This window comes from Chrysemys picta, chromosome 12 (assembly GCF_011386835.1).
Source record: "Chrysemys picta bellii isolate R12L10 chromosome 12, ASM1138683v2, whole genome shotgun sequence".
Lineage (NCBI taxonomy): Eukaryota > Metazoa > Chordata > Testudines > Emydidae > Chrysemys > Chrysemys picta.
The window spans coordinates 49,023,487-49,049,719 of NC_088802.1; the positions used below are offsets into that span (position 1 = coordinate 49,023,487).

The following is a 26,233-nucleotide window of genomic DNA, read 5'->3' on the forward strand; positions in this document are numbered from 1 at the left end:
CCTTCAATTGTAGGTGAAGTGGTTTCCTGTATATCCCTCACCTGCCTTACCAGGGTATTGAGAGACCTAGCTAATGTTAATATAAAGTATGTTGAGCTCTTCTGATGAAAAGCTGCTACAGAGGTGCAAAGTATGATTAACATTAGTGGGTCACAGTATTTAGTGTGAATATCAAATATCCAGTGTTTTTTTCAGGGTGGTTAAACACTGGAATAAACTGCCTAGGGAGGTTGAGGAATCTCCATCTCTGGAGATATTTAAGAGTAGGTTAGATAAATGTCTATCAGGGATGGTCTAGACAGTATTTGGTCCTGCCATGAGGGCAGGGGACTGGACTCGATGACCTCTCGAGGTCCCTTCCAGCCCTAGAATCTATGAATCTGGTAGTTTTAAGTCTCTCTCTAATGCTCAGTTTTTTGATAGTTGACCCATAGTCTGTATATGGGAGAAGTAGGTTAGATTTTAATTAGACTCTGGAACTCATTGCCACATCATGTTGCTAAGGCCAGAAACCTAAAAAGATATTTTTTTAAAACTTTGAACATTAATATCCCAAGTTATTCTCTCATGTCCCAGATGAGTGTCCTAGCCAGGTGACTCACCTACAGAGTGAGAGAATAGCAGAGCATGGACTTGAACCTGGATGTCTCACATCCCAGCAGAGCACTCTAGCCACTGGGCTATTGGCTATTTTGGGAGCAAGGAGAGTGGGGGAGGTGGTCTCTCTTTGTTCATGAAAAAATTCAAAAGTTCTCTGGTTTGTCCCACATTAAATGGGAAAATTTTAGAAATCTTGAAAATTTTCGCAGGATGGGAAAACCATTTTGTGCCCAGATGCAGATATGGGATTAAATGGATTTAGGAATTAGCAGACTGGCTCAAACCCAATCTTCCTAAGATTTATGAAATATGCAAGAAGTCCATTAAAGTAAAAGAATGTTGTTATCTTTTCCCTGATTCTCAACATCCCTCTATTAGATCCAATTCCTGATTGAAAATAATCTCTATATTTGTATGTTACTGTAGCACCTAAAAATCACCACCCAGATCATGGCCCCATTGTTCTAGCAACACCTGGTAGGAGATGGTTCCTGCCCCAAAGAACTTGCATTCTCAGTAGACAAGACAGGCAAAGTGTGGGAGGAGAAGTGAAGTGACTGAGCCTAAGGTCACACAGCAAATCAGTGGCAGAGCTTAGATTAGAATTCAGCTCTACTGACTGTGTCTGGTTACCCTAGCCACTGGACCACATCACCTCCCCTTATCACTAGAACCCTTGTTACCTCTGAAGATTGTTATCTGGCAAAACGTGCCACTCACCTGATACTGCAAGATTCGAAATTATGTTTCTATCTCAAAAATAAAATCATTTCTCTGCTTTGGCCCCCGGCCCTTTTTCCATTAGTCTTAATGCACTTACATTAATAATGGAAGAGGAAAAAGCAGATCTGGGGAGGGCTCAGTCTATAAACACATCCTTTAACAGGACATCTAGCAGCATCTCATGCCACCTTTGGGGACTCATTGCTAATATGACTGTCTGTCTCGCTTTAAAAGCTGCATCTCACTTTGCGGGTAATGGGGCAGCCTTTACTTACCCTGAATCCTTTTTGGAGAGCCTCTTCAGCTCCAGCGTCATCAGGGCAGCGTGTTGGGTATAATTTTGACCCACGTGGCTGTAACGCTGAATGTGATGGGGAAATGTGGGATTGCAGGCTGATCCCTTCTGAAATGCTGCTTGCAGTGCTACCGAAAAACGGAGCAGGAGAAAACAAGGATGGTTCTTGTAAGTGGATCATAGTGATTCCACATGGTCAGAAAGGGTGGGCTCAAATTCAGCAAATCTACAGGGTGTCTCTTGACATCGCATCCTACCCTCCCTTGCAGCAAGATCCCAACCAGCTGAGGAAGGGATGGGAAAGGGGTTTAGATTGGAAAGGAGCCTGAGGCGCAACGTTGGGATTCGTATCCCTTCTGGTTCCAAAGTTCTGAGGCGTTCAGTTTCAGGGTTCCATTTCGGCATGTTGTAGTGATGCCCTACACTGCCAAGGTCTGATCTGGATCGGTACATCCCTAAAAATCAAGGGGGGTTGAATCCCAGGTTTCACTTCAGCCTATTATAGATTTGGGCCAGCTACAATGTGGACCTGGATCTGAACTTCCACTAAGTGTGATGGGGGACAGGGATCCAGTTTGGGCCCGTCTCTAATCAGTGGGACCAAGCCACCCTGGTTTTGATTTTGGACACCTGACTGACTGGGCTTTGTCTGTAAAAACCCAAATCACCCCCTCTCTCCTTACCCTGGGAGAGAAGGCCCAGCTCTGTTTATATTCTCCCACCATTCTGAACCTGAGGGATTTTTGCCCATTTCTCCTACTTTGCAGTTGTAGATCACCTTCCTTTCAAGCGCTTTACAAACCTAAATGAACTAAGCTTCACAGGTGCCCTGGCAGGGACATAACCTCCATTTTACAGAGGGGGAAACTGAGGCACAGAGAGGCTGAGTGACTTGCCCAAGGTCACTCCAGAAATCTGTGGCAGTACCAGGAACGTAACCCAGATCTTTGGGTCCCAGGCCTGAACCTCAAGGCCATTTTTCCTCTCCGGTTAGCAGTCAAGCTGGGTGGTGAAAAACGTGCCTGTGCGTGCACCAGATGGATGCTTCTATGAACAGTTTCAAGTGAGGTTTCAGCAGGTGGGAACATCAAGAGAGCAAAGAAAACAAATGAACAGATGTTTATCTTGATCTTGTTTTGCCTCCCCCTGCTGGCCGTCTAGACAGTAATCCCGCCGAGCCAAGTTATCATGGCATTGGAGAAAAAAGGAATGGGAAAGGTGCAACCAGCAAGCCCCTGCTGCAACCTCCATGTCCCTTTTGCTTTATGGTGCGTGCAGAGCACCATTTAACCCTGTCCTGGGCGATTGCCATGCACTTCTGCCAGGAAAGCAGCGCTGCTACTCAAACAGCTCTCCGCCCAAAAGACCCTCTGTACTGGGTAGCACCAAATGTTCAGCATGGCAGCTTCTCTGCAGCCTTCTGTCAGGAGTCGGCGCTGTCCAGAGGGCCTGCCCAAGGATTTAGTGAGGGTATTTTCACGGCACTTGGATGTTCTCTGGCTTTTGAGAGCCGGTTTCCAGCCTTAAGGTTCACCTCAGGGCAAAGCAATCTAAAGCGGACTGAAAGTACACCAGGACAGCACTTAATCACTTGATGCTGGCTGTGTGGTGATGGTTAAATTCATTATTTACAGTGAGAGAGAACGAGAGAATCTCTTAGCGGATACCGCAGTAATGCATCACTGTGTGTATGGTTTTCAAGGACTCAGTTTAGGTGACTCTATTGAGAGAGAGAGAGAGAGAGAGAGAGTGTGTGTGTGTGTAGAGTTATCTCACAGCACATTTTGCAACATACCACCTTCCTCCATCCTGGACCAGTTTAATCTCCATACACCATTGTCCTCCCGCTACCAGAAGTGAGAGCAGTTTCTCTAGGCCCCTGGGAAAATAGTTGCGGACAAAGTTTTGGTACAACAGCTTCTGCTTTTGCTCTCGCCCTTTGGTTTATTAGATGGGATTTGATCTGCTTCCTGGTCAGTCCTTTAATCTTTATCAAAGCAGCTAATGCTGCACATTCTACCGCTGCGTGCAGAGATGATAAAATATTGTGTGAGCTCAAGCTGAGTAGCCACGTGAATTTCGGAGACTGGTGAAAGCTAGAGATGCCAACGTAGTGGGACCTACAGCTATTTTGGGAAGCGTTTCTTTGCCTGCCTCATAAACTTCCTTAAAAGGGATTGCTCATGTGACATCAGTGCTCTAATGGTATAAGTGTACCTGTCCGTCTAGCTACTTCTCATTGCTACAGGGTCTGTTCGCTTCACAAAAGCTGTTGAGTATGTCTGCACCAGGGCTGGAGGTGTTACTTCCAGCTCGGGTGGACATACCTGCACTAGCTCTGATTGAGTTACTGTGCTAAAAATAGCAGCGTAGCTGTGGTGGTGCAGTGGGCTAACGGCCCCCAGTACAATCCTGTTTGAGAGCCTAGCCCGTTCCACTGCTGGCACTGTGGCTGCTATGCTGCTGGTTTTAGCGAGTTAGCTTGATCAGAGCTAGCGCAGGTATGTCTGCCCGAGCTGGAAATTACACTTTCAACAGAAACCTATCCCCTGCCAACAAGTGTCAATATCCCCATTTTACATATGGAGAAAGTAAGGCAGAGAGACTAACTGATTCACCCAAGGTTTCCTTATGGCATAGGTGGAAGATCTTGGAAATAACCCTAGTGCCTTAGCCTCACGGCCATCCTTGCCCTCCTGCACATGAGGTTGATGTTGCAAATGCACGTTGGAATTCATGAACTGAAGAGCTAGCTGTTTAATAGCATTGGCCTGAGCCGCGAGGCTTGGGTGAGGATCCGAGTTTCAGTGGTGGTTGGATCCAGGATTTTGGTTCTGGTTCTACTCCATAATGGAAGAGCACAAGGGGGTAGGTTACAGCGCAGGCACTATGGGCATGGGTCATACAGGACCCATAGAACGGCACGTTCTCTGGAATAACTGCTGGAACGGGTGGGTTTTAAGGTGTTCACTCTTAAGAGGAGGGGGAGGAGCGTGGGAGGCTGTTCCACAAACAGGGACAGGTGTGACAGGAGGAAGAATAATGTGGCGCGTGGATTAAAGAGACAAAGGAGAGCAGTCAGGAGTGGGCTGAAGAGGATGAGGAGAAAGAGAGACCAGGAAAAACTTCAAAAGCACATGGAGGAAGAGGGGAAGCCAGTGCCGAGAGTCAGATGGAGGGAAATGCAATTGGCGCACCAGGAGAGAAAGAGACACCTGACATGTGTGGAGGTTTCTTGTTCTTGCTGAGGTTTGCTTCCCTTAGCAGCGAGGGGGAACTGTGCAGACAAGACCTGCCCTGCACAGGGATTTCTGAGAGACAAGAATGGGGCAGGGCTGGGATATGAAGAAGGCATCACCCTTTTATATAAGGATTTGCATATGTACCTTTCATCCAGTGATCCCAAAATACTCTACAAACACACAGGCCCCGATTCTCATGTATGCTAAGGCCCCTTTACCCTGCTCCATCAGCTTAAGGTTCAAAGAATGGGTGTAAATCACCTTAGCCAGAAGGTGATTCAAATGCGACATACTCCCACTTTAAGGCCTCTTTCCAGTGCCAGGGTGGTATACAGGGGCCGTGGTATAAATGAGAATCAGCCCCCCTATAAATTAGCCCCCCCACGCCTTTGAAAGATAAGAACCGATTGTCATTTCCATTTTACTGTTGGGGGAAACTGAGGCACCGATTTTTTTAAAGTGACTTCTTCCAAGTTAACAGCGGATTTGGGACTAGAGCCAGGAGTCCTGGTTGCGAGGCCCATATTCTCACCAGAAATCTCCTCCCTTCACGCTGAGATAATGTCATCGTAACTGGGGAAACCACAGGCTGCAGTAAATTCTCTGGGCCTAGGATAGATCTGTTGCCCCAAAGCCAGAAAGGGATTTCCCACTCATGCTTCTTTCAGTCTGTGACTCCCACGGCTGCTCTGGTCCCTGGTGAGTGTTTGCCATTGGCTGCTAAGCCATCCATCGACCTCATTCAAATGAGATCCTTGGAATCGGGAAAGGAGCAGCAGCCTGGGCTGTGTTAGTGTCTGCAATTTCCCAAGATATCAGTGCATTGTTTAACAGCTGCACGTCTCTGACCCCCACCCTATTTGTGCACTCAGTCGTGGCTGATGTGCCTTTAATTAAAGAGGCAGAACAGTCTGGGGTTTAATTTACCACACTCACCCCTCACCACACCACCACCTTTAAATCAAAGTTTCTAGCTGCTTCCTTTTCTAAGCAGTCTTGCTGGAGCACCTTAACTTTCTGACGAGTTCATAATAATAATCATAATTAATAAGAGAGCTTGCAGTGGGTGGGAAAAAAACATGTGCCTCAAGTCCGGTGGTTGTTATGGTCATTAACATATTTACATTTTTGCTTAAGAGCCTGGTGGGGGATCAAGGGAATTAAGCGTAATTGTCTTTGAGATGCAGAGGAAACCTTGCATGAAATTGTCGTTAGTGCCCTATTGTGCCAAATGGGCGTCCAGCCTTCCACACTCCTCAGCCCCAGCAGTTGAGTTATGTTTGTTCGCTTACATAAAGGCAAAGGGAGAAGTAATACGGCTGAGCTTAAAACAGGAAGCCACTGCCTTGAATTGGATCACAGGAGTGTTTGGCTGGTGAGTGGCTCCCAGTTGAGGTTAGGAGCTCAGGGGCTGTGTGGATCTGATGTCAGCCCTGACTTGCAATCTTGATGGAATTGGATATGCCAGTCCTGTCTTGGGGGATGAGTTTCCAGGAATAAATTAACCATGGATCAATATTTGAAGCATCTTCTAGTTAAGGTCAGTTTCTTTTTACAGCTAGTTGATTTGGGGTAGGGTGGGGAGAGGAAGGGGGCATTTAAACTGTGCAGTTATTTGTTGTTTTATCATGTGACGGGAAATGTGAAGAAGCCACTAAATTATCTGATTTTGTAGCTAGCTGCTGTTTTGGAACAAGGGTTGAGGAGTTTGATTTATTTGTGTGTGGAGGAGATTGGGGGGTGCTGTTAAGATCAAATTGTCTAGATCTTGTAAATAGACAAGCAAATCCAGAAAAAAATAAATATAAAAACCTACAGCATCTATGTTAGAGCTGGGGCTCCAGGCAAAAAATTTCAGACATGGATACTCCAAATTGGGCAGTCCCGTTGTAAAGAGAGAGGCCATTTGTAAATATTCAGATTAGGGGAGTTTACAATTCAAATCTCAGTTTTCAGAATTGTTCAGATCCCAGGTTTTGATTCAAACCCATTTCTAATCAGTATCGATGAATGAATGAATGCAAACTACATGAAATGCAAGAACAGGCCGGCTGTCCTGTGAGAATAGAGTCTGTTCCAGTTATAATATGCTTGGGATGCTGCGGGAAGTACCAACTACTTGTTGCTAATCCTTTCATTTGGATCATCGCTGGGAAAAGCACAGCAGCAGAGCGGCATGAAGAGCGAAAGTTGTGTGTGTGTAATAGTTAGGCCTTCTCTGACTGGAGAGTCTTCTAACATTACCAGCATGGCCTTCAGATGTCTGGGAAGTCAGTTAGTCACTTAGATGCCAATTGTTAGCAGCTTGAGTGACGAGATCAGATCTGTTTTGACTCTAATGCTGATATCACAGGGGTAGCTAAAATTAGTTTGTGCAGGGTTTTGAAGCCTTATAACTACTGGTTATTCTTACAAATGTTTTTGCCATGTTTCAGCATATAACAAATGTCAGTTAAAGCTATTTGTGATCTTTATAGCTTGCTTACAGGAAGGTGTAATTCATGCCCGTTAAAGAAATGTACACACTTCAAATTGCTACTCATAGGCTTTCCTACCCACAAGCTACTTTCCCAAAGTCAAACAGGAGCTAATAACATAGCTGGGGGTGGAGTCCAGGGCGTCTGACTCTTCTCCCTGCTTTGACCATTAGACACGTGGACCTCAAGTAGTGAAACGTTTAAAACTACGAGGTGCGAATGTATCATCCCTGAGCAGGATAAATCCTTTCACTGAAATTTGAGACTATAGTTAAACAATGCAGTGAAGTAAAATGACCGTGTTGGATCGAATATTGTCAGTTAATGAGCATAAATACAGCAGTGTACCTTGGATCACAAGTATTGGAGATGGCTTTATTAGATGACTGAGTCTATCTGCCTCTGATAAGGCAGCATAAATTCTCCTCGATAAAGGTTATATCTGCTATTATGCTAATGATGCACTCTTCCTTGGATGTATGGTTTTGACAACTCCATTTTATTCCGGTGTTGGGCAGTGCAAAATTAGACTGGCCTTTGAGTTACAGACAGGGCCAACAGGCGGTAAAAATGGACCTGAACTGAGACGTCGAAAGGCTTGTCTTTGTGACCATTTAGTTCATGACAAGCTGGGGTGTGAATCTATCCTGCAGCAGCCTGCCCTGGAGTAACTGTCCATGTGCACTTTGCTAACGCACATTAACAATTTGTTAATGTGTGGTTTGACTGAGTCCTTTCTTGAAGAGGACTAGATCAAAGCACATTAATGAACTGCCGGTGTGCATCAGCTGGGTGCACGTGGACAGTTAGTTCGCAGCAGGCTAGTGCAGGGTAGATTCATTCCCCAGCTTGCCGTGAACTAGATAGTTGTGTAGGCAAGCCCTGAGTCTGGCTATGGTATTAGGATCCAAACTTCCAGCTCTCATCCGATTGCAGAGGGGCTAGATGCAGCATTAATATCTGAACTTCTCCAAATCTTGAGATGTTGGGATCAAGGGGATTAATTTTACCCCTTCTTTAGTCGGAACTGGTGAAGAAAGCGACCTTTGGGATTGGATGCCGGTTGTCAGGAAGGCACGGCACGTCACAGGGCACATTGCAAAGACATAACTTGGCGCATGGAGGAAAACATACAGCATTGACTTTCTGCAGATCATTTGTTTTGTTTGTTTCCAATCATCCACCCCCACTGACAGCTCCTGTATTGAGGCAACTCCTCCATCTCAGTTCAAATGCATGCAGCAGCCCCCTCCCCTCTGCTGTTAACCCCCTGTCCCCTCCCCCTTTTTGGACAATTCCATCAAAACAAAACCAAAAAAGGAGGTTTTTCAGCAGACGCTGAAGACTGCTAGCAACTGTGGAGGCTGTGAGCGTCGATCCAGAGAGAGTACCGCAAGGGAAGCAGCGGCACGACTCTATTCAGGAGCACTCGAGTGAGCAGGTTGGCAGCTGAATGCTGAAGTCTTGCAGCAGAAGCCCTCTGATTAGGGGCTCAGTGAGCGAGCTGGAGCCATACGCACAGACTACCTCTTCAAAACAATTGGCCTTGCGCTGAGGTCAGTTTTGTACTGTGGATTCTTCGGCTGCTCCGCTTGATGGGGAGCGCTCTGCCAGATTCAGCTGCTGGCATGCTGTTCCCCTGCCACTGGGCCACTTGCCAAGCCAGCTTTTCTTTTGCTGTGTCCAAACCTAGCCAGCCAAAAGGTGCAGGCATTCAAGCTTTTGTTCACTGCTAGGAAAGAGTGAAGGTTGTTGAAATCATGTTGCTTTCACTGAACTCCCTTTCATGTCCAAAATGTTTCCATGGAAATATACCTCCTGCACTGAAATGCTCCTGTCCCGCCCCGCTTTTCCTTCCATCTTTTAATCCAGCCAACAAGCTTGATATCATTATCTACAAAGAGAGGCCAATGGGATACGGACTCTTCTGAGTCAAGTTAGAAAATCAAAGGCAAAACTCCCAGCAAATGAGAGCCGGCTGAGACTAGACCGAATTGGAGTTACAGCAAATTGGTCCAGCCGCTTATGTCTGTTTAGTTTCCAAGTTTCAAAAGAAATGGGTTCGATCTGATGTCAGTTTTGGGTTTCTAATTTGCTACGTGTCGCATTTTGGCTGATGCTGCGTCCAGATGAGAACACAAGCTGGCAGCACTTTGGCCAGGAGTTGCCTATGGTTTTGCGTTAGGACGGAACCCAACTGTAGTGCCATTCCCATGCTGGTGTTCCAACTTCCTTGCAAAGGTGACGTTGTCAGGTTCCAGTCCAGCTGAGTATCTCAAAAAACGTTGTCCCTAACTGGTGCTCATTGTCATCTGCGTTGGCTGCCAGAGCGGGCAAGGATGGAAGGGCCTTGGAGAACGGACTATGTTGTCAGCAACTGGTGTGGCTAGGTCACGAATGAGGCATTTTGGAAGGGGAAATCATGCAAGGGAAGCTTTGTGATATTGCATCCTCCATCTGTTCTGTGAATCAATAAGGGGCTTTAGTTTTCAGGGCTCTCAATGCAGCAGCTTTCACTAGCACCAAAGAAAGAGAGGAAATAGAACATCTTTATGGATTCAGAGCTACAAAGCCTATATGACATTTCAAGACTGGATTAAGAGAGTTGTAGCAATTAGAAATGGAAAAGATCTCTTAGGTCATCAGTGCAGGCCTGTTCCATAAAGTGTATTTATAAAAAATACAGGATTCTTTATAACAATTTTAAAAAAAAAACCTCAAAGCCTCTGTGTCTCTCTCCTCAATGCCTGGAGATACCGCTGTAGATCAATGAACTCAAGTGACACCAAGTAATTCAGCAAATTCTAATCTTTGACGGAAATCCAGTACATCCTGCAGATACTCAGGGCTTGTCTATACTTACCGCGCTGGTTCGGCGGCAGGCAATCGAACTTCTGGGTTCGATTTATCGCGTCTAGTCTGGACGCGATAAATCGAACTCAGAAGTGCTCCCCGTCGACTCCGGTAATCCTGCTCGCCGCGAGGAGTACGCGGAGTCGACGGGGGAGCCTGCCTGCCGGGTCTGGACGGCGGTAAGTTCGAACTAAGGTACGTCGACTTCAGCTACGTTATTCACGTAGCTGAAGTTGCGTACCTTAGTTCGATTTGGGGGTTTAGTGTAGACCAAGCCTAAGTTAAAATTAACAGATTGTCACCAGTGGAAGACAAGATTTCTCTGCACTCTGCTAGGAAGCAACAGTGTTCTTGGTAAAAGTGGGGGGAGTTAATACAGAATTTAATGTGGGAATCTCTTTCTACTGAGCATTTCAGAAGATAAATTGAAATGGCATGTGGCTGCCTTGTCATTTCTGGTTTATGTTATTTATCTCCATAGTTCACACTCCCAAGAACCTGCTTGTAATCCATTTAGAAATAAAAATCTCTGCAGCAACAAAAACATACATCTGATTTGGAAGCAGTCGTAAAAAAGCTGCTTTGCTTGTCAGTTTTCAGCACGGTGCCTGAGGAAGAGTCTATATTATTCCTGCTTTGAAAAGGTGTTAATAAATTCAGATGTAAAACTATTCTTTGGATAGCTTCTCTTGTTCAGGCTGCATCCCCATGTACTTAAAGGTTCAGTCACAAAGTTTTAAATTTAAATAAACGGCAGAAGGAGAGAGAAATTAAGATGCATTAGGAAGGGAGAAGAGGGCTGGTTTCAGCTGAGGTTTGAAATGAGATGGAGAGCTGGTAAGATGGAAAGATGCGGGAAAGAGGCTCCAGATGACAGGAGATGGGGAATGCTCTAGCAGCTCCAGGGTGAACCGCAGAACCAGTCTGGTTCAAATGGAATGAAGGGAACAGGTAAGGGAATAAATGGGGTCTGCGATGTCCAAAAAGCAGCAACTTTTCAATTAACAAGTTCAGAGGGGATCATTCCATCTTGTTCAGAATGCCTGGGTGTTTCATTTACTCCAGAAGACACTTCTGGCTCTGTGTAAATTGTCTGATTGAAAACTAAAGACCGATCTGAGCTGAGGAACTCTGACATGCAAACTTCCTCACCTTGCTAAGGAGTTCAGATTCCTTGTTCTAGCTCAAGCTGTTCTTCTGAAAATGACCATCTGACCACAAGGTGTCTCCTCATTCTAAGGCCTTTTAATCATTGGCTGGAAGCCCCAAAATCAGACATGGCCTTTCCACGAGGAGGCGAAGAGGGGACAGTCGAGCGCACCAGCATTGCCGTTGGCCAGCTGGAATGATGACACTCAGTAAAGTTACTTGCAGTTGGTCAAGGATAGGTCCGTCGTGTGAAACTTATAACCACTTGTCTGGTTTGGGGTCCTGTTATGAACCAGAAATTTAGGCTGGATTAACCATACGGTTCAAAGAGGTTCACGGTTAAAGTACTGGGCAGATCTTAAGCTATATTCCTGTTGGATAAATTCAGAACCAGGCCTGCGCTTCACACTTGGTTTCTTCCTCTCTAATGGGTCAAAGCAAACCATAGATCCAAACACCTCATAGCCAAAGTTTATATCCAAACTTGGTGGCTTGGGCCCATGTCTAGTTTTGACCTCAAACCAGGTAGCAGTTGGTGCTTTGAGCTGTGTTTCATGTAGAGTTTTTATATTGGTTTAAAGCAACAAAAACTCAAAGCAAAGTTTGGTTGGCGGTGTGGGAGCCCGTACAAGCACAGAGCAAATTAAAACGGTTCCTCCCTTCAAACCCAAACTACCATGCTTGCCACAGTCTGTCAATGACCCTTTGTCTGTCCTGACGGATACGGTTCTCTGTCATTTAAACTGAGAATCATTTTTCTTTAAAATGACTTGACTTTGCCTCCATTTTGCCAAAGCCCATTATTTGTAAAGGGGGAAAATAGCCTTTAGCAAGGAAACCACAAGATGGTGAATGGGTTTGGGGGGCAGGGGGAGCACAAGGGGTTGGTTATGTTTTTTTGTTTATCTACCAGGTTTGAAGTTGGGAAGGCTGCAGGTGACAGTCTGTCACATTCTCAAAAGGTCTCTTTTGGACTCTCCTGTCCTCTCGGGATATTTTCCATCCAGCATTCTCACTATTACAATGAGCTAGCCAGTGTGTCCATGCTGTTATGTGTACGCATGACTGCCATCTACTGGACAGAGTCAGAACCACTCAACTGTGTCAGTGCTGTCCTGCTAACAGACAAAGGAGATTCTCCTTTGGCTGTTATAGAAGAGTCCTGTACTTTTTAGAATAGGAGTGTCTGAGTTCTATCTCTGCTGTTGCTGTAAAGATACAGATGACCATGGGGTGCATCCTGGTAATAACTGAGAAACCTTAGGCAGCCAAAGATTTCTTATACTATTATCTTGCGATTCACCCTTAATTTTTTTAATGACATTGTAAATCTTAAGATTTGCAATGCTTCCAGTCCCATCTCCTCAGGATAAGTGATTGGCTTGAGGCAGACCATGTGAGCTCAGAGCTGTACTAATGAATGAACTGAGACAGATAATCTCTCTCTCTTACTCTCTGTAGAGTCACTTGGGAACACTATTTTTTTCATAGATTTTTCTAGGCCAGAAGGGACCTTTTGATCACCTTGTCTGACCTCCTGTATAACACAGGCCATAAAACCTCACCCATTATTGCTTGTAGCAAGCCCCTAACTTTTGATAGTTCTCAAACTTCATTGCACTGTGACCCACTTCTGACAACAAAAATTATTACACGACCCCAGAAGTGGGTACCGAAGCCTGAACCTGTCCAAATCCTGCCACCCAGGGCTGAAGGACTCGGGCGTCAGCTTCAGCCCAGGGCAGTGGGGCTCAGGCATCGGCTTCGGGCCTGGGGTGTTGGCTTCAGCCCCAGGCCCCAGCAAGTCTAATACCAGCGCGGGTGACCCCATTAAAATGGGGGTTGTGACCCACTTTGGGGTCCCCACCCCCCAGTTTGAATACCGCTGAGCTAGATCATAACTTTTAGAAAGACATCCAGTCTTGATTTAAAGACTTTAGGTGATGGAGAACACACCACAGTCTGAGGTACATTGTTCCAATGGTTGATTGCCCTCATTGTTAAAAAGTGCCTCTTCTTTCTCGTCTCAATTTGTCTAGCTTCAGCTTCCAGCCATGTGATCATGTTATGTCTTAGTCTGCTAGATTAAAGAGACCTCTGCTATCAGAAATCTTCTGATGTAGCTGCCGATAGGCTGTGATCAAGTCACCTCTTAACTTTTACTTGGAGAGATTAGATTGAATTTCTTATGTCTCTCAGCGTAAGGCAGATTTTCCAGCCCTTGAATCATTTTTGTTCTCTGCTCATCCAGATCCGTTTGGTATTGTTGTGCATGGTTTTCAATGGCTACTCTGATCCACTCCCAGGGACGCGCCCGCGTTTCAGGGGTGGTGATGTTGGTAATATTTTTCAAGTGGTGCAAGATCGTTTAGGGTGAAAGTGCTCGACAAGAAATGCAAGTTGTGTTGTTTCTTTGCCCAGTATTTGACAGGATAAGGAATCTGAAAATCTACATAAGCCATCTGGCTGGCTGCCTGAAAGGAACAAGTGTTGACAGTTAGTTTTAACTTTACAAATAAAAGCATGAACAGAAACAACCACTCAATTAAATGCATCTATTGGCCAAATAGAGCAGTACCTGCTGAGACTCCGTATGTGGTGTTTACTTTGAAATGCAGACTCCAAGAGAGATCTGTGAATGTGTAGGACAAGGCAAGGTCTGTAGGTAAAAGAAGTTTGAATGAAGAGGCTGATGGGAACATTAATTGGGCACGTCTGCTCACTGAACTAGATCAGGATGAGAAGGGGGTTGTTGTACCTGAATACAGAGCTCATTCTGGGAGGTTCCTTTGTCCTCATAAACCTACTTGCCTTGCAGTTGGGATTTGGAATTAACTTTAGAGAGCAGACGTTAGCAACCCTGCAGGTATTAGAGTTTTTGGGTTATGTCTCTGATTGCTGGCAGCTTGGCTTGGTCTCCACTCACCAGGGCAGTGCCCCTCCTCATTTCTAGCTAGTAGAGTTTTCACGTGTCCTGACCACAGATGAGGTGATCATGCCAAGCTACCAGCAACCAAAGACCTAAGGCTGCTCCCTAGGGAAATGCAGAGGTTTTCTTTCCTGCCCACTGATCTGGTCTCCTCATGCTCTCCCCTTCATGTTTACCTGGAGCATCCTTCCCTATCTCAGGCAGACATAACCTTGGCATTCTCCAGCACAGAGGCTACATCCAAGACCGTGTCCCCACAGCTAGTGTAACTGGTTGTCTGGTACTGATTGGATGATGGTAGAAGAATTCTCTCCATCCCTTGGAGCAGAGACCTGTGCATCCCACAATGCTACCAGCAAAAGTGATAAAACTGTGATGGCTTGCATGGCAACATGGCATGGCTGGGCCTGTGGCTGAGGCTGAACCCTTAGGAGGTCAGCATTGTAGGTGTTGTGTAATGCTGAGGAAATAATTCTTGCTTTGTTTTCTCCCTCTCAGTTTGACCCCGAGAGCACTGGCTACATCAGCACTGAGAAATTCCGAAACCTCCTCCAAAGACACGGCTCTGAGCTGGACCCACACAAACTGGAGGTGCTCTTGGCCTTGGCAGACAATAATTCAGACGGGAAGATCTGTTACCAGGACTTCGTCAACCTGGTAAGTGAGCCACCAGGAGGAGCAGATCTCAGTCCTAGACGCTGGGTTTGCTTCTGACGTAAAATGTTAAGCAAAGAGGAGCAGCTGTTCCGTTTCTAGCAAAGATTTGCTGGGTCCCTCCGCAAACTCTGGGTGGGGTTTTCAAAAGCGCTCAGTGGTAGCCGAGCTCTGAAGTTGATGGGAAAGCTCCCATCAACTTTAATGGAAACAAAGTTAGGCCAGTGCTGGGCGCTTCTGAAAATCCCCCGCTGTGTGTGTTGTAAAGGAGTTAGAAGGTGCTCCCCTTGGAACATTCCTTCCCCTCCATCTGCACTTTTAGCTTTTAGGCATTCGGGAGAATGGCAGCCTGTCAGGAGTTTCACACTTTCAGGGGAAGCACTGAGAAGCCAACAACTCTCAGCGTTTACTTAGGTGAGAGTTGACCAGGCTGCTTGGGTTCTGATGAGACAGGCTGCAGGGCTGCATGTTTACAATAAACTCATGTGGGACTGATTTCCAGACTCGAAACTGCCAGTCGGAACTGCTCATGGTGACCTCTTGTGCAGGATGGCGAATAATTAAAGAAAAAAAGGTTCTGTTTGACTTCAGATTTCCCAGCCCTAGGATTTCCTTCCTCCGCCTCGGCGTCTGTGAGCGGAAATCGTGATTGTCCAAATTGGATGCTGAGGCGAGGGCTGTTGTCAGCCATACCCCATGGGCCCTGAAAACTGATCATGTGGTTCCATTCCCACTGCAGAGGGGCCTGGGACATGGGTGATGTTTTCAAAAGTGACCTAGGCTGTGTCTGCAGCTGAGGTGTGATTGACGCGTGGGTAAGTTTACCTGTGCAGGTAACAATAGCATCATAGACGTGGCAGTCTGAGCTTCAGCGCGGGCTGGCAACCTGACTAGAACCTCTGGGGAGCCTGGGGATGTACTCAGGTTGCTAGCCTGTGCCGAAGCCTGAGCTGCAATGTCTTCATTACTTCTTACCTAATTAAAGCTAGCCCGCGTATGCCTACCCACACTACGATACACCTTCGCTTGCTGTGTATATAGATATATCCGTAGGTACTTGGGACCCTGATCTCCATTGCCTTTCAATGAGACCTAGATGCCTAGGCATCTACGTCATTTTTGAAAATAGGATTTAGGTTCCTACATCATCTGAAAATGTTTTGAAAATGTTACCCTTTATTTCTGTCTCACTTGCTGGCCTCTGGCTGTGGGATCTGTTTGTGACCAGGATTACACAGGCAGCACTAGAAATAGTCTCGTGCTCAATAAATAGCGACAACAAGGGGGAGAAACTGTGTTTTTTGACAAGCTGGTTCCCTCCGCTCTGCTCCCATCTGCCCATGTGCACGGAGAGACCCGCCTTCTTGGGCATACTGCCCCTCCCGGGGGTTCTCGGCTGACAGTAAAGATTCTCCTTTTTCTTTCCGTCGTGCACTCTCAGTCTCTCGATATGTCAGTCAATATACTGCATGATGTGTTTCGTTCAAAGGTAGATTTCTCTCTGGGTAGCTGTAGGTATAGGAATCTCACACTCTATAAAAAGTTCTAACTAAGCCTGTGTTGATCCCATCTGACCAAAGAATGTTGCTAATGAGGCAATGAGCCGTAATAATTCTCCAGCGCAGGAGCTGGCGTAAACGGTGAAAATGACCAGTCTGGCTGCCTGATATTAAAATAAAACCAGCAAGCAACCCAACCAAGGGGAGACGGGCCAGCCCAGACTCTGAAGCTGAAACCGGCAGCTGCCCTGGCCCACCCAGGGCTAGGTTAAAAGCTACAGTGAGGTTTGCTGCCTGAGCCCCCGTGCCTCGTGGTGTCGGGTACGAGCCCCTTTACGCCAGCTGAGTCCTGGGGAAACAGGACATCTTCTCCTTTTATCGCAGCTAGGGCTGGGACACGTTTCCTGTGTCACCTGCTCAGCAGAAACCCTCCATCCACAATTCCTCCAACTCCCGCCACAAACACACTCGCTAGTTTCACTAGCTCTGGCTACTTTACACATTCTGCCCTGCTTCCACCATCACCACCTGCCTTGACTCTCTTTTCCTGTCCGCCTCCTCTCCCGACAGCAGCAGCACAGTGTGGAGAACATGGGGGGTGGCAAAGATGGGATGCACTGACTATGGGCATTGCAGCCGAACGGTGAGGGGGAAGAGGCAGGTTAGGGCGTGGGCTGGCACACAATGAAGCCAGTGGCAAGCTCTCATTTACTCCATTGGTGCAGGGGTAAAGAGCTTGGATCCTGCACCATTGAAGTGTCGCCACTGACTCCAAAAGGTGCAATCTTGCTCCAATTATCTCTTTGTGCTCTGGTTTCCCCATCAATAACATAGGAGTAATAGTGCGCTCCTGCCTCACCTTAGTGATGCCTGTTAAAATGCCGTGGAGGCCCTGTTGAAAGGTGCTGCATGGTCCTGCTGCAGAGTGGGACTCTTGTTAGGGGAAATTTCTCTTGGCCCACCAGCAATCCCTCCATTTTATTACTTACCTGTTGTTTTCTCAGTTTAGGCTGCAGGCTCCCTCTGTGTATCCTGTAGTGCCTGAGTTCAATAAATACGGGAAAAGCATACCAGGGTCGAGCTATCAGGCATCCTCAGCTGTGGGTGAACAGCGAGGTGAAATTACCCTAGGAAGAGGCATTGAAATAGATCCGCTGGGTTTAATCATGCCATCTTAGCAGCTCCTTGTGTAGTTTTATGTACATGTGAAATGCAGTAGCAATAAAACTGAATGTTGTGGGTTTGGTGAGTGATCACCTAGCCCCACCAGCTGAAGGCTCATGGACAGAGTGGTCAGTAATACCCCATGTTCAGTGGTAAATGATAATATTTCACACCCATATACAGTTTCATGTGTTCAAAGTCCCGTGCGAGCGTTTTACTACTTAAGCCGCACACCTTTTGGGGGCAAGCATCGTTCAACTCCTTTTATAGATGGAGAGAAACTGAGGCAGGGAGGTGAAATAACTTGCCCAAGGCCACATAGTGAATTGTTGTTAACAGTGGGATTAGAACATAGGCCTTTCTGACTACCAATCAGCATGCCTAGTCCACCCAGACACAAGGCAAATGTGATTGATGGAGCTAACACTAGGAGTCTGGAGAACTGTCTGGGACCCATCACCCAAAGATCCTCTTTGACCCAGAGTAGCAGCCGTGTTAGTCTGTATCCGCAAAAAGAAGAACAGGAGGACTTGTGGCACCTTAGAGACTAACAAATTTATTAGAGCATAAGCTTTCGTGGACTACAGCCCACTTCTTCGGATGCATATAGAATCTTCTATATGCATCCGAAGAAGTGGGCTGTAGTCCACGAAAGCTTATGCTCTAATAAATTTGTTAGTCTCTAAGGTGCCACAAGTCCTCCTGTTCTTCTTTGACCCAGGCACATCATCCCCACTTGTAGGAAGGGGATTTAGCTGCAGGTTTTGAAGAGAGACAATCCTGAACCGTTTCTGCCTGAAATGCTTGTACAGAAAGGAAAACGTCATTATACTTTATGGAGTTAGCCTGATAAGAAGAAGTGATTGGTTTCCTATCACCTCTCCCTTTATCTCCCTCATTTACATGTTGGCTCTAGCTAATCAATAGACCCGCAGGTGCTGAAAAGCTAAATTACTTATAAATAGTGCCTCTTCTTCACCTCCCCCAGGCTGTTTAGTGGGTGCTATAAATCAAACTTTCCAAGGCTGCTTCTCCTTGCTGTAGTCTTTCACTCTCCTTAGAAGATTCATACCACGCTCCTGCTGGGGAAATAGGCAAAGAGCAACATAGGAATAATAAAATTGATCAGAAAAAGCATGGATGAGATTGCTGTAAAACCAGCCCATCTGATTCATTTGATAGCTGGGCTCTAACCTGTTTGTTTACAAGCAAGCATGGTCTAGTGCAGTGGCTCTTAACCTTTACTACAGCCTGTGCCTCTTTAGTTCTCAAAATATGTTCTCGCACCCCTTATCAAAAATCGTTGAAGTAGGTCAGTTCTTTAAACCTAGATACATTTGTTGTTTGTATATTACAGTAATCGTTAAAAAATGTATACAGGAGAGTCGCATCTTACGCGGGGGTTAGGTTCTGAAGTCAGCGCGTAAGGCGAAAATCGTGTATAGTCAAATGCTCATTGAGTGGAATGGCGGGCGGAATCGCCTGCACTACAGGTACAGTATTAAAATTATTTTTCTCCTTTTTGTTTTGTTTTGCCGAGCGCGCATAGTTAAAATCGCGTAAGTTAAATGCGCCTATGATGCGACTCCACTGTAATGTTGTTAAATACATAGGTTTGATGAAACAAAGTAGTTGTACTTGCATGCTCGTGCTTAATTTGTGTTTTTGGTGATTTACCTTCTAAAAAAATCTGGCCTGTCTCGCACCCCCAGAAAGGGCATCTCTCACTCTCAAGGGGTGCGTGCACCCCAGGTTAAGAACCACTAGTCTAGTGACTAAGACTCTGGCCGTGGCGCTGGGTTCTGTTCCTGCCCCTGTGTGACCTTGAGCAAATCACTTCCCGGCTCTGTGCTTCTGCTCCCCCGTCTACTTGGTCTGTAAGCTCCTGGGGGCAGGGAGGGTCTCTAAGGCACAGTGGGGTCCTGAACTTGGTTGTGGTCTGTCATGCACATCAGAAGAATATGAAAACATTTTATACATAACCTCAGATACCTTATCAAAAGACAGGAAGGAAAGCTCAAAGGGCAGATCTGAACACTCTGGCCAGCAGATAGCCTCCTCTCTAGGGTTGCTGAGCTGTGGAAAGGTGTTCAAAGCAGAACTCTTTATACTCCTGGAAGTGACTGACCATCCCTTAGCCTAAGATGTATTTTTCATTTTGGATGGGGGCTGGTGGTCCTCAAAGATTGCCCCTTTAATTCCCTCTCACTCACCTACTTTACCCGCCCACAGAGGCCTCACAGCAAATAGCGAAGAGGGAAGGCTTGAGCCAGAGATGGTTCCACTACTTCAATGCAAAAATCCACTGGAAATACCTGTAATCTAATGCCCAAGGTGCGTGGACCCGTGAGTGCCATAAACTTCCATCTGGCACAAGCAGTGATAAATCTCCTTCAGCGGAATGGGGTGACATTGGAATAGATGGGGAAACCTGGGATGTTTCATACATTTATAAAAGCTCAACCACTGGAGAGCCGTTTTTCTTATTATCAAGGAAAACCTGGCATGGCACCAAGAATTATGCCGATGAGCGCTTTACAAATAGCTAAAGTGGAACGTATATGCTAGATAGATAATACCTGCGTTGAAGTACTTGCATGTAAGTGTCCTTGCAGTCCATTAAAGTACTTTGAAGTCTAGACTGGATACAGTTGTTGCAGTCTCGTGTAGGGAATTACTCACAGCACTGAAGACCCTGGTGCAGTAATAAGTAAATACCTTGTGTTGGGTAATAATTAAATACCTCTGCTTTTTGCTCTTCGTCTGAGGATTGATTTTCCTATTTCATTGGCTTAGTTAGTGTGATGAATTGATCTGCTTTCAGAGATTGTGGTGATGAATCTGGGGGAGGGAAACATAGATCATCTGTTATACACATCACCGCCGGGACTTTGAGTGTGGCTGGGTGTTTTTCTATCAATATTTATGAGTGAACATTCTGAACTGTTAAAACATTATTGATTCGTTTCTTGTGGGGCCTCCCAAACAAGTCCACGTTACTGTGACTTTATTAGCAGCAAGAGCCAGAGCCAAAATGACACTAACAGAACTCTAGTCACGGGTGGGGAGGGGGTCCAGCCAGCTGGGGCAGATTTCAGAGGCCATGTCTGATGTGGTTGGTAATGTAGGGAATGAAGAAGGAGGGAGATCCCTGGGTTCCTGCGTGTCACAAAAGCAGCTCACGGGTTTCTTCACAAACTTCGCCCACAGGGAGGTTGGGCTGGGTGTGACACTTACTGTCACTTGGAGTCTGAAAGTCAAATCAAAAGCCCCTCGGACAGGAAGTCGAGCACTGGGCTGGGATCAGGAGACCTGGGTTCTAGTCCCAGCTCTGCCACTGCAACTTTGGCCCGTCTGTTTCACCCCGCTGTGTTTCTCCTGCCGTCCTTTGCGTGTCTGGTCTCTGTGGATCGTCAGTTCTAAGTGCCCAGCAAAGTGGCGCCTTGATCTATGTTGGCGCTGCAGTGACACAAAACATAAATAATCAGAAATTAGGGATCTGTTTATCTTGATGGGCTGTAACAGAGCCTGGGTATGCACTTATGGTCTGACGCCGAGAGGTGCTAGACACCTGCTGCTTTCACAGACCATGGCAGCAGCTCAGTACATGGGGCTCCCAGGGCTGCCAGACTCCCTGCTGCAGAGCCAGGAACAGAGTCCTGGTTAGAGACCGGGCTTCCTCGCTCTGTGGCAGGAAGCCTGGAAGCTCTGGTGTCTCTCACTCTGGGGCACTCTGCATGGTGGGGCTGCCCTGGGGCCACATACCCCAGAAGCCCAGGCTCCATGGAAGCCCACCATGCAGTCTGGCAGGAAACCTGTCTGTGGTTTGTCAAACCTGATACGTTTTCCCAAAATACTTTAGGTCCAAATCTGTATTTTCTGACAAAAACAGGTTTTGTCAGAAAATTCCTGACCCATTCCAGTCCTGGATGCATTACAGCCTACCTCTCCCCTTACATACCACCTCTCAGATCAGCCAGGAAGCTTCTACGAATGTCCCCAAGGTTTGGTCTGCAGGGACTAATGGAAGCACTTCTTTGGTGGAGGACCTTCTGTTCTGGAATTTGCTTCACGGGTTGGTCCAGCGAAGCCAAAACTGGCATGACCTTCAGAGCCTGCTTTAAAGCCCATCTTTTAAACTAGACTCTTCCTTGAGAGTGGCAGCTGTGTGCTATGGGGTAACCTGGGAGCAGGTTTCAATGAATTGAGTTGATGTTTGTCAGTGTGTGCGTTTGATGATGGTCAACTGTCTTTGTCCCCCTCTAGTGGCTCAACCACATAAAAGATATCCACCTGCAATTGCTTCCAGCTTCCATGTTAGTTTAAGAGGTAGAGGCCTGTACTGTGGAGCTACATGTCGGTGCAATCCAGACAGGGCACCATTACATATGATATATGTGCCCAGAGAAACTAGGATGGTGGCATTATATACATCTTTTTAAAAAAATCAAATACATAATTGAAAAGCATGGGTGTCTGTGTAATATGACAGGTGGGCAAATTCTACTAACATTCATTCATATTCTTTAAACATATTGTTTAAACTCTTTTTGTCCTTTCTGTATTCATTTTCTGGAAATATTCTAACAAACAAGCTTTTTGGTTCTGGAATGTTTGTGGAAATAGTGATCTCTAAGCAAAGCTTAGAGGATATTCACAAAAAGCCACATTTAGAATTCAGTATCACGCTGAAAATGTAGAGTTATTCATCCAATAAGGGACCATAAATATTACCCACATGCCCTGCTTGAATTTTGAATAGTGAAAACTTGCAACAGTCTGCTTCGGAATAATCTACAGACCCCAAAATTATCCCTAGAAATTATTCAGCAAACAATTCAGAATAATGAATAAATTCTAGAACATTGAGGTCTGCTGATGCAGTTCACAAACAGAGTGAAATTCATCAGGTAAATGAATCATTTTGAATGATTTCTCATCTATATGTATGAGAATCACATTGAGTATGTATAAAACATAATACTGCATCATATACATATTTTATTTATAAAAGAACATGTTTTCAAGAAGCCACAAAGGACAGCAAAAAGCAATCACAAGTGGCTTTTTCCTGTCTCAGACACTGGGAAGAAAAGCTGCTTGCTGGGAAAACGAATATGTATTTTGTATATTGCTGTTATCCGGTTGGTTTTCTCTGGCATAGAGGAGACACAGAAAGTACACAATGAAAGTGCTGGTTGTAAACAAACAGCAACAGCTGCAGGAGGAGATAAAGCCCAAAGCTGTTTAACTAACTTTGCTACCTTCAGAGATGAGATGATCCAGAAAGTAATTACAGCCGAGACATTATTTACTGAGTTGAACACAACTTGCCTTTGGCAGCCGGGGACCTCGCAGGTCAACTTTTTCACACCGTGTCCTGCGATTCCAACAATGCTGAGCAGCAGGGCTACGGATCCCCGTAGAGATGGAGTCTCTGCTTCCCGGCCAAGCATTCTTTCTTTTCTCTCTGGAAACATGGGACAGATTTGTTACATCAGACAAACCAGGCGACTTGCGAGCCGCACCAGGTTCCTCCTCAGATATGGCAGCAGAGCCAGGGAGGGAGCAGCTGGAACAATACAGCCAGCAGCCTGGCCTCTACTTTATATCATCGCAGAAGAGTGATACAAAGCAACTTCCAAGCTGCTTTGGTACCTTGTAATACAAGAGAGTTATAACCTGGCATCATGCCTTGCGCTTACAGTTTTCTCTTATGAAAATCACTTGCATAGCATGGAGCCATGACTATCTAAGGAAGTATCAGAGGGGTAGCCGTGTTAGTCTGAATCTGTAAAAAGCAACAGAGGGTCCTGTGGCACCTTTGAGACTAACAGAAGTGTTGGGAGCATAAGCTTTCGTGGGTAAGAACCTCACTTCTTCAGATGCATCTGAAGAAGTGAGGTTCTTACCCACGAAAGCTTATGCTCCCAACGCTTCTGTTAGTTTTAAAGGTGCCACAGGACCCTCTGTTGCTTTATCTAAGGAAGGTAATTTCAGCCTAAGGCCTAGTGTGCGCTAGAAAAGCTTTGTGGGTATAGCTTACACCAGTTCCCCGAACAAAATAAGCTGTACTGGGAAAAGCACAAAATCACACCCCTAATCAACATGGCTATACCAGCAAGTGTCTGCGGTAGACCTGGCCTTTTCCATCTGTGTCTCTGTGTATTGCAGTAGATAAAGTGCAGGTTTAAAAGTCCGGTGGACTTAGGTTCTAGTCCCTGCTGTGCCACGGATATTACTGTGAGAAATGGGCATGTTCCTTCACCTCTCTGGGCCTGATTTCCTGTATGTAAAAGGGCGATGATAGCTACCTACCTCTTCTGTGGCTTGCTTAATATTAGTAACTACTGGCTGAGATCCTCCAGTGGAAGATGTGGCAGAAATACCAGATATTGTTTCATTGTGTTGTCCCAGCTCTTTGATGAAGATTGTGGAGAGAAGCTGTGTGGAGCAAGGAGGGTCGGGGGCAACAGCTGTCTCTGGAAGGGACTGGCTATTTCAACACCCTGGGAATGTCAGGCAAGCTCCTGGAAACAGCCCTCAGTGTGATTTACGAAACGCAATACAGTGGGTTCCAAAATAAATAGCTAGCTGTAGCTTTGTAGTAACTTTAAGCTGATGCAGCATCTTTGCTTCGAGCAAAATGTATCCGCTAATTTAAACCAGATCCTTTGTTACCCGGGTCTGGGATCAGTGTCCCCAGTCAGTGTCTAGATTTCAATGGCTTCTCAGAGGAGGCAAATCCTAGCAAAAGGCATTTTTTTAACCTTGTGTCAGCTGTACAATAATAATCAAATCACCCTAATCCGAGATTCACAGGTGCCAGCCATGGGTGCTGGAACTGGGGGTGCTGCTACACTGGGGGTGCTGGCTTGACATGGTTTCCATCATTTACAGGGTTTACAGTTTGGTTCAATGGCTCTCAGCACGCCTACTATATAAATTGTCCCAGCACTCCTGGCACCAGCATGGTTCCTCCTCCGGGGAAACAGCCCAGCAGCCTTCCTGCTCCCCACCCTTTCTCCTCTGAACTACCCAGGCCATGCACTGGCGGCCTCCAACACCAACTTGTTCTCTGTGAAAGCAAATAAATAAACCAAGCTGAAAAGGCTGGGTAGCATCTGTGGCCTCTGCTCATGCGTGACAGTGACGTATGCCTGGTGGTCATCAGAGAGGGAGAAGGAAAGGCTAGTTTGGGATAGTTCCCTCTTCAATGGAGGGGTGAGGGGGGCGCTGTATCAGAATTTGCTATGAGTAATATATACAGAGATCAGGGTCCTAATGGGCTAGGTGCTCTCCATGCATAATAAGAGAAACCGTCATTTTCCTGAAGAGCTTCCAGTTTAGACAAGACAGACAAAATGTGGAAGGGGAAAGACAGGTGAAGTGACTCCCCTGAGGTCACACAGTCTAGTTGCTCTAGCAGGCTTTGGGTGCTGTAAAAATAACATTAGTGTAAGACCTGGGGCCCAATTCTGGTATCCAGCTATGTCTGTACGTGTGAAAAGCCCCAGCCAGAAGGAGAACCCCCCTAGTTCCTCCAAAATCAAATGAGTTGACATTCTGCCAGCTCCCTGTAGCATCTTCCAGCACTGAGCCACAAGACTTAAGGGTCCTGGCCTAAGTGAGCTGTGTGGGCATCTGAACCAAGGCCCATGGCTGGCTGGATAGCAGAGCAAAATATTTCTGCCTTGGTAGCATTTCACTGCACCCGTTCTGCAGGCAAAAATGGAGGGCCAAAATTTGGTTCCTGAAATTTAACAGTTAGTATGCTTTTTAAAATGTGCTGCTCTGGGCAATCTTATGGAAAAGATCCTACGAAATTTAATAGAAAATCACTATTCTGTAGGTTTTATGAATCACCATATAGAATGTAATAGACATCAGTAGCCTGGCTATAGAATTTTATATGTTTGCTCATAAAACCCATAGAAAAGATCTCATGAAATACTTAATACTATTTTTTTTTTAAGTTTCATAGGCTTTGTTGGTTCAGGCCTTGATTTAACAAAGCACTTAAGCAGCTATTTGACTGGAACTCAATGATATATAAGCATGTATTTAAAAATAAGCATATGCTTAAGTGTTTCCTCGACTGGGGCCATAATCACTCTTAAATTCTATAGGACTTTTTGGTGGACTGGGGAATTTAATGAGGTTTTGTTGGGATCTTTCCCTTTTGGAAAACTCCTGTAAAACTTAGTAAGGATGAAACCAATAGAGTTAAACTGAAAATAAAAAAATAGAGTTCTATTGAAATTACTCTAAAAACATATCAAATTGAATAGAGAATTGTGTCCTTTACTGGATTTTTAAAGCAGTCTCTAGAATTTAATGGAGAGTTATATCCTGGTTACAGAATTCTATCGATTGGTTCCAGAGTTCTATAGATAGATGGCTGCCTTTATGAAATTCTGTCGTGTTTTCCTTTTGGGTTGTAAAAGGCTCTGTGCAGCACGTTGTTTTATAGCCCTTCAAATACATTGTCGTCTTGGAACTTCGTAACCTTTTCCCTCTGCATTTTTTCAGGGTCACGCGTTGTTGACAATTGTTCTGTGTACAAAACCTTTTGTTGGCAACTTACGCCACTGAAAGGAACCATAAAAGCAGCCTCTCTGAGCTCTTCTGTTTTCCCCTTCCAGAGA

General features: G+C 45.8%; 1 protein-coding gene across 3 annotated transcripts in view; it reads left to right on the top strand.

The window, feature by feature from the left end:
• RHBDL3 (rhomboid like 3) overlaps positions 1-26,233 on the top strand; it is a 131,471-nt gene that overhangs the window by 49,762 nt on the left and 55,476 nt on the right. For all 3 annotated transcript variants that reach the window (XM_065563616.1, XM_065563614.1, XM_065563615.1), the window contains one exon: positions 14,767-14,925. In XM_065563616.1, coding sequence (XP_065419688.1) covers positions 14,767-14,925 — 159 coding nt within the window. The remainder of the gene's footprint in view (positions 1-14,766; positions 14,926-26,233) is intronic.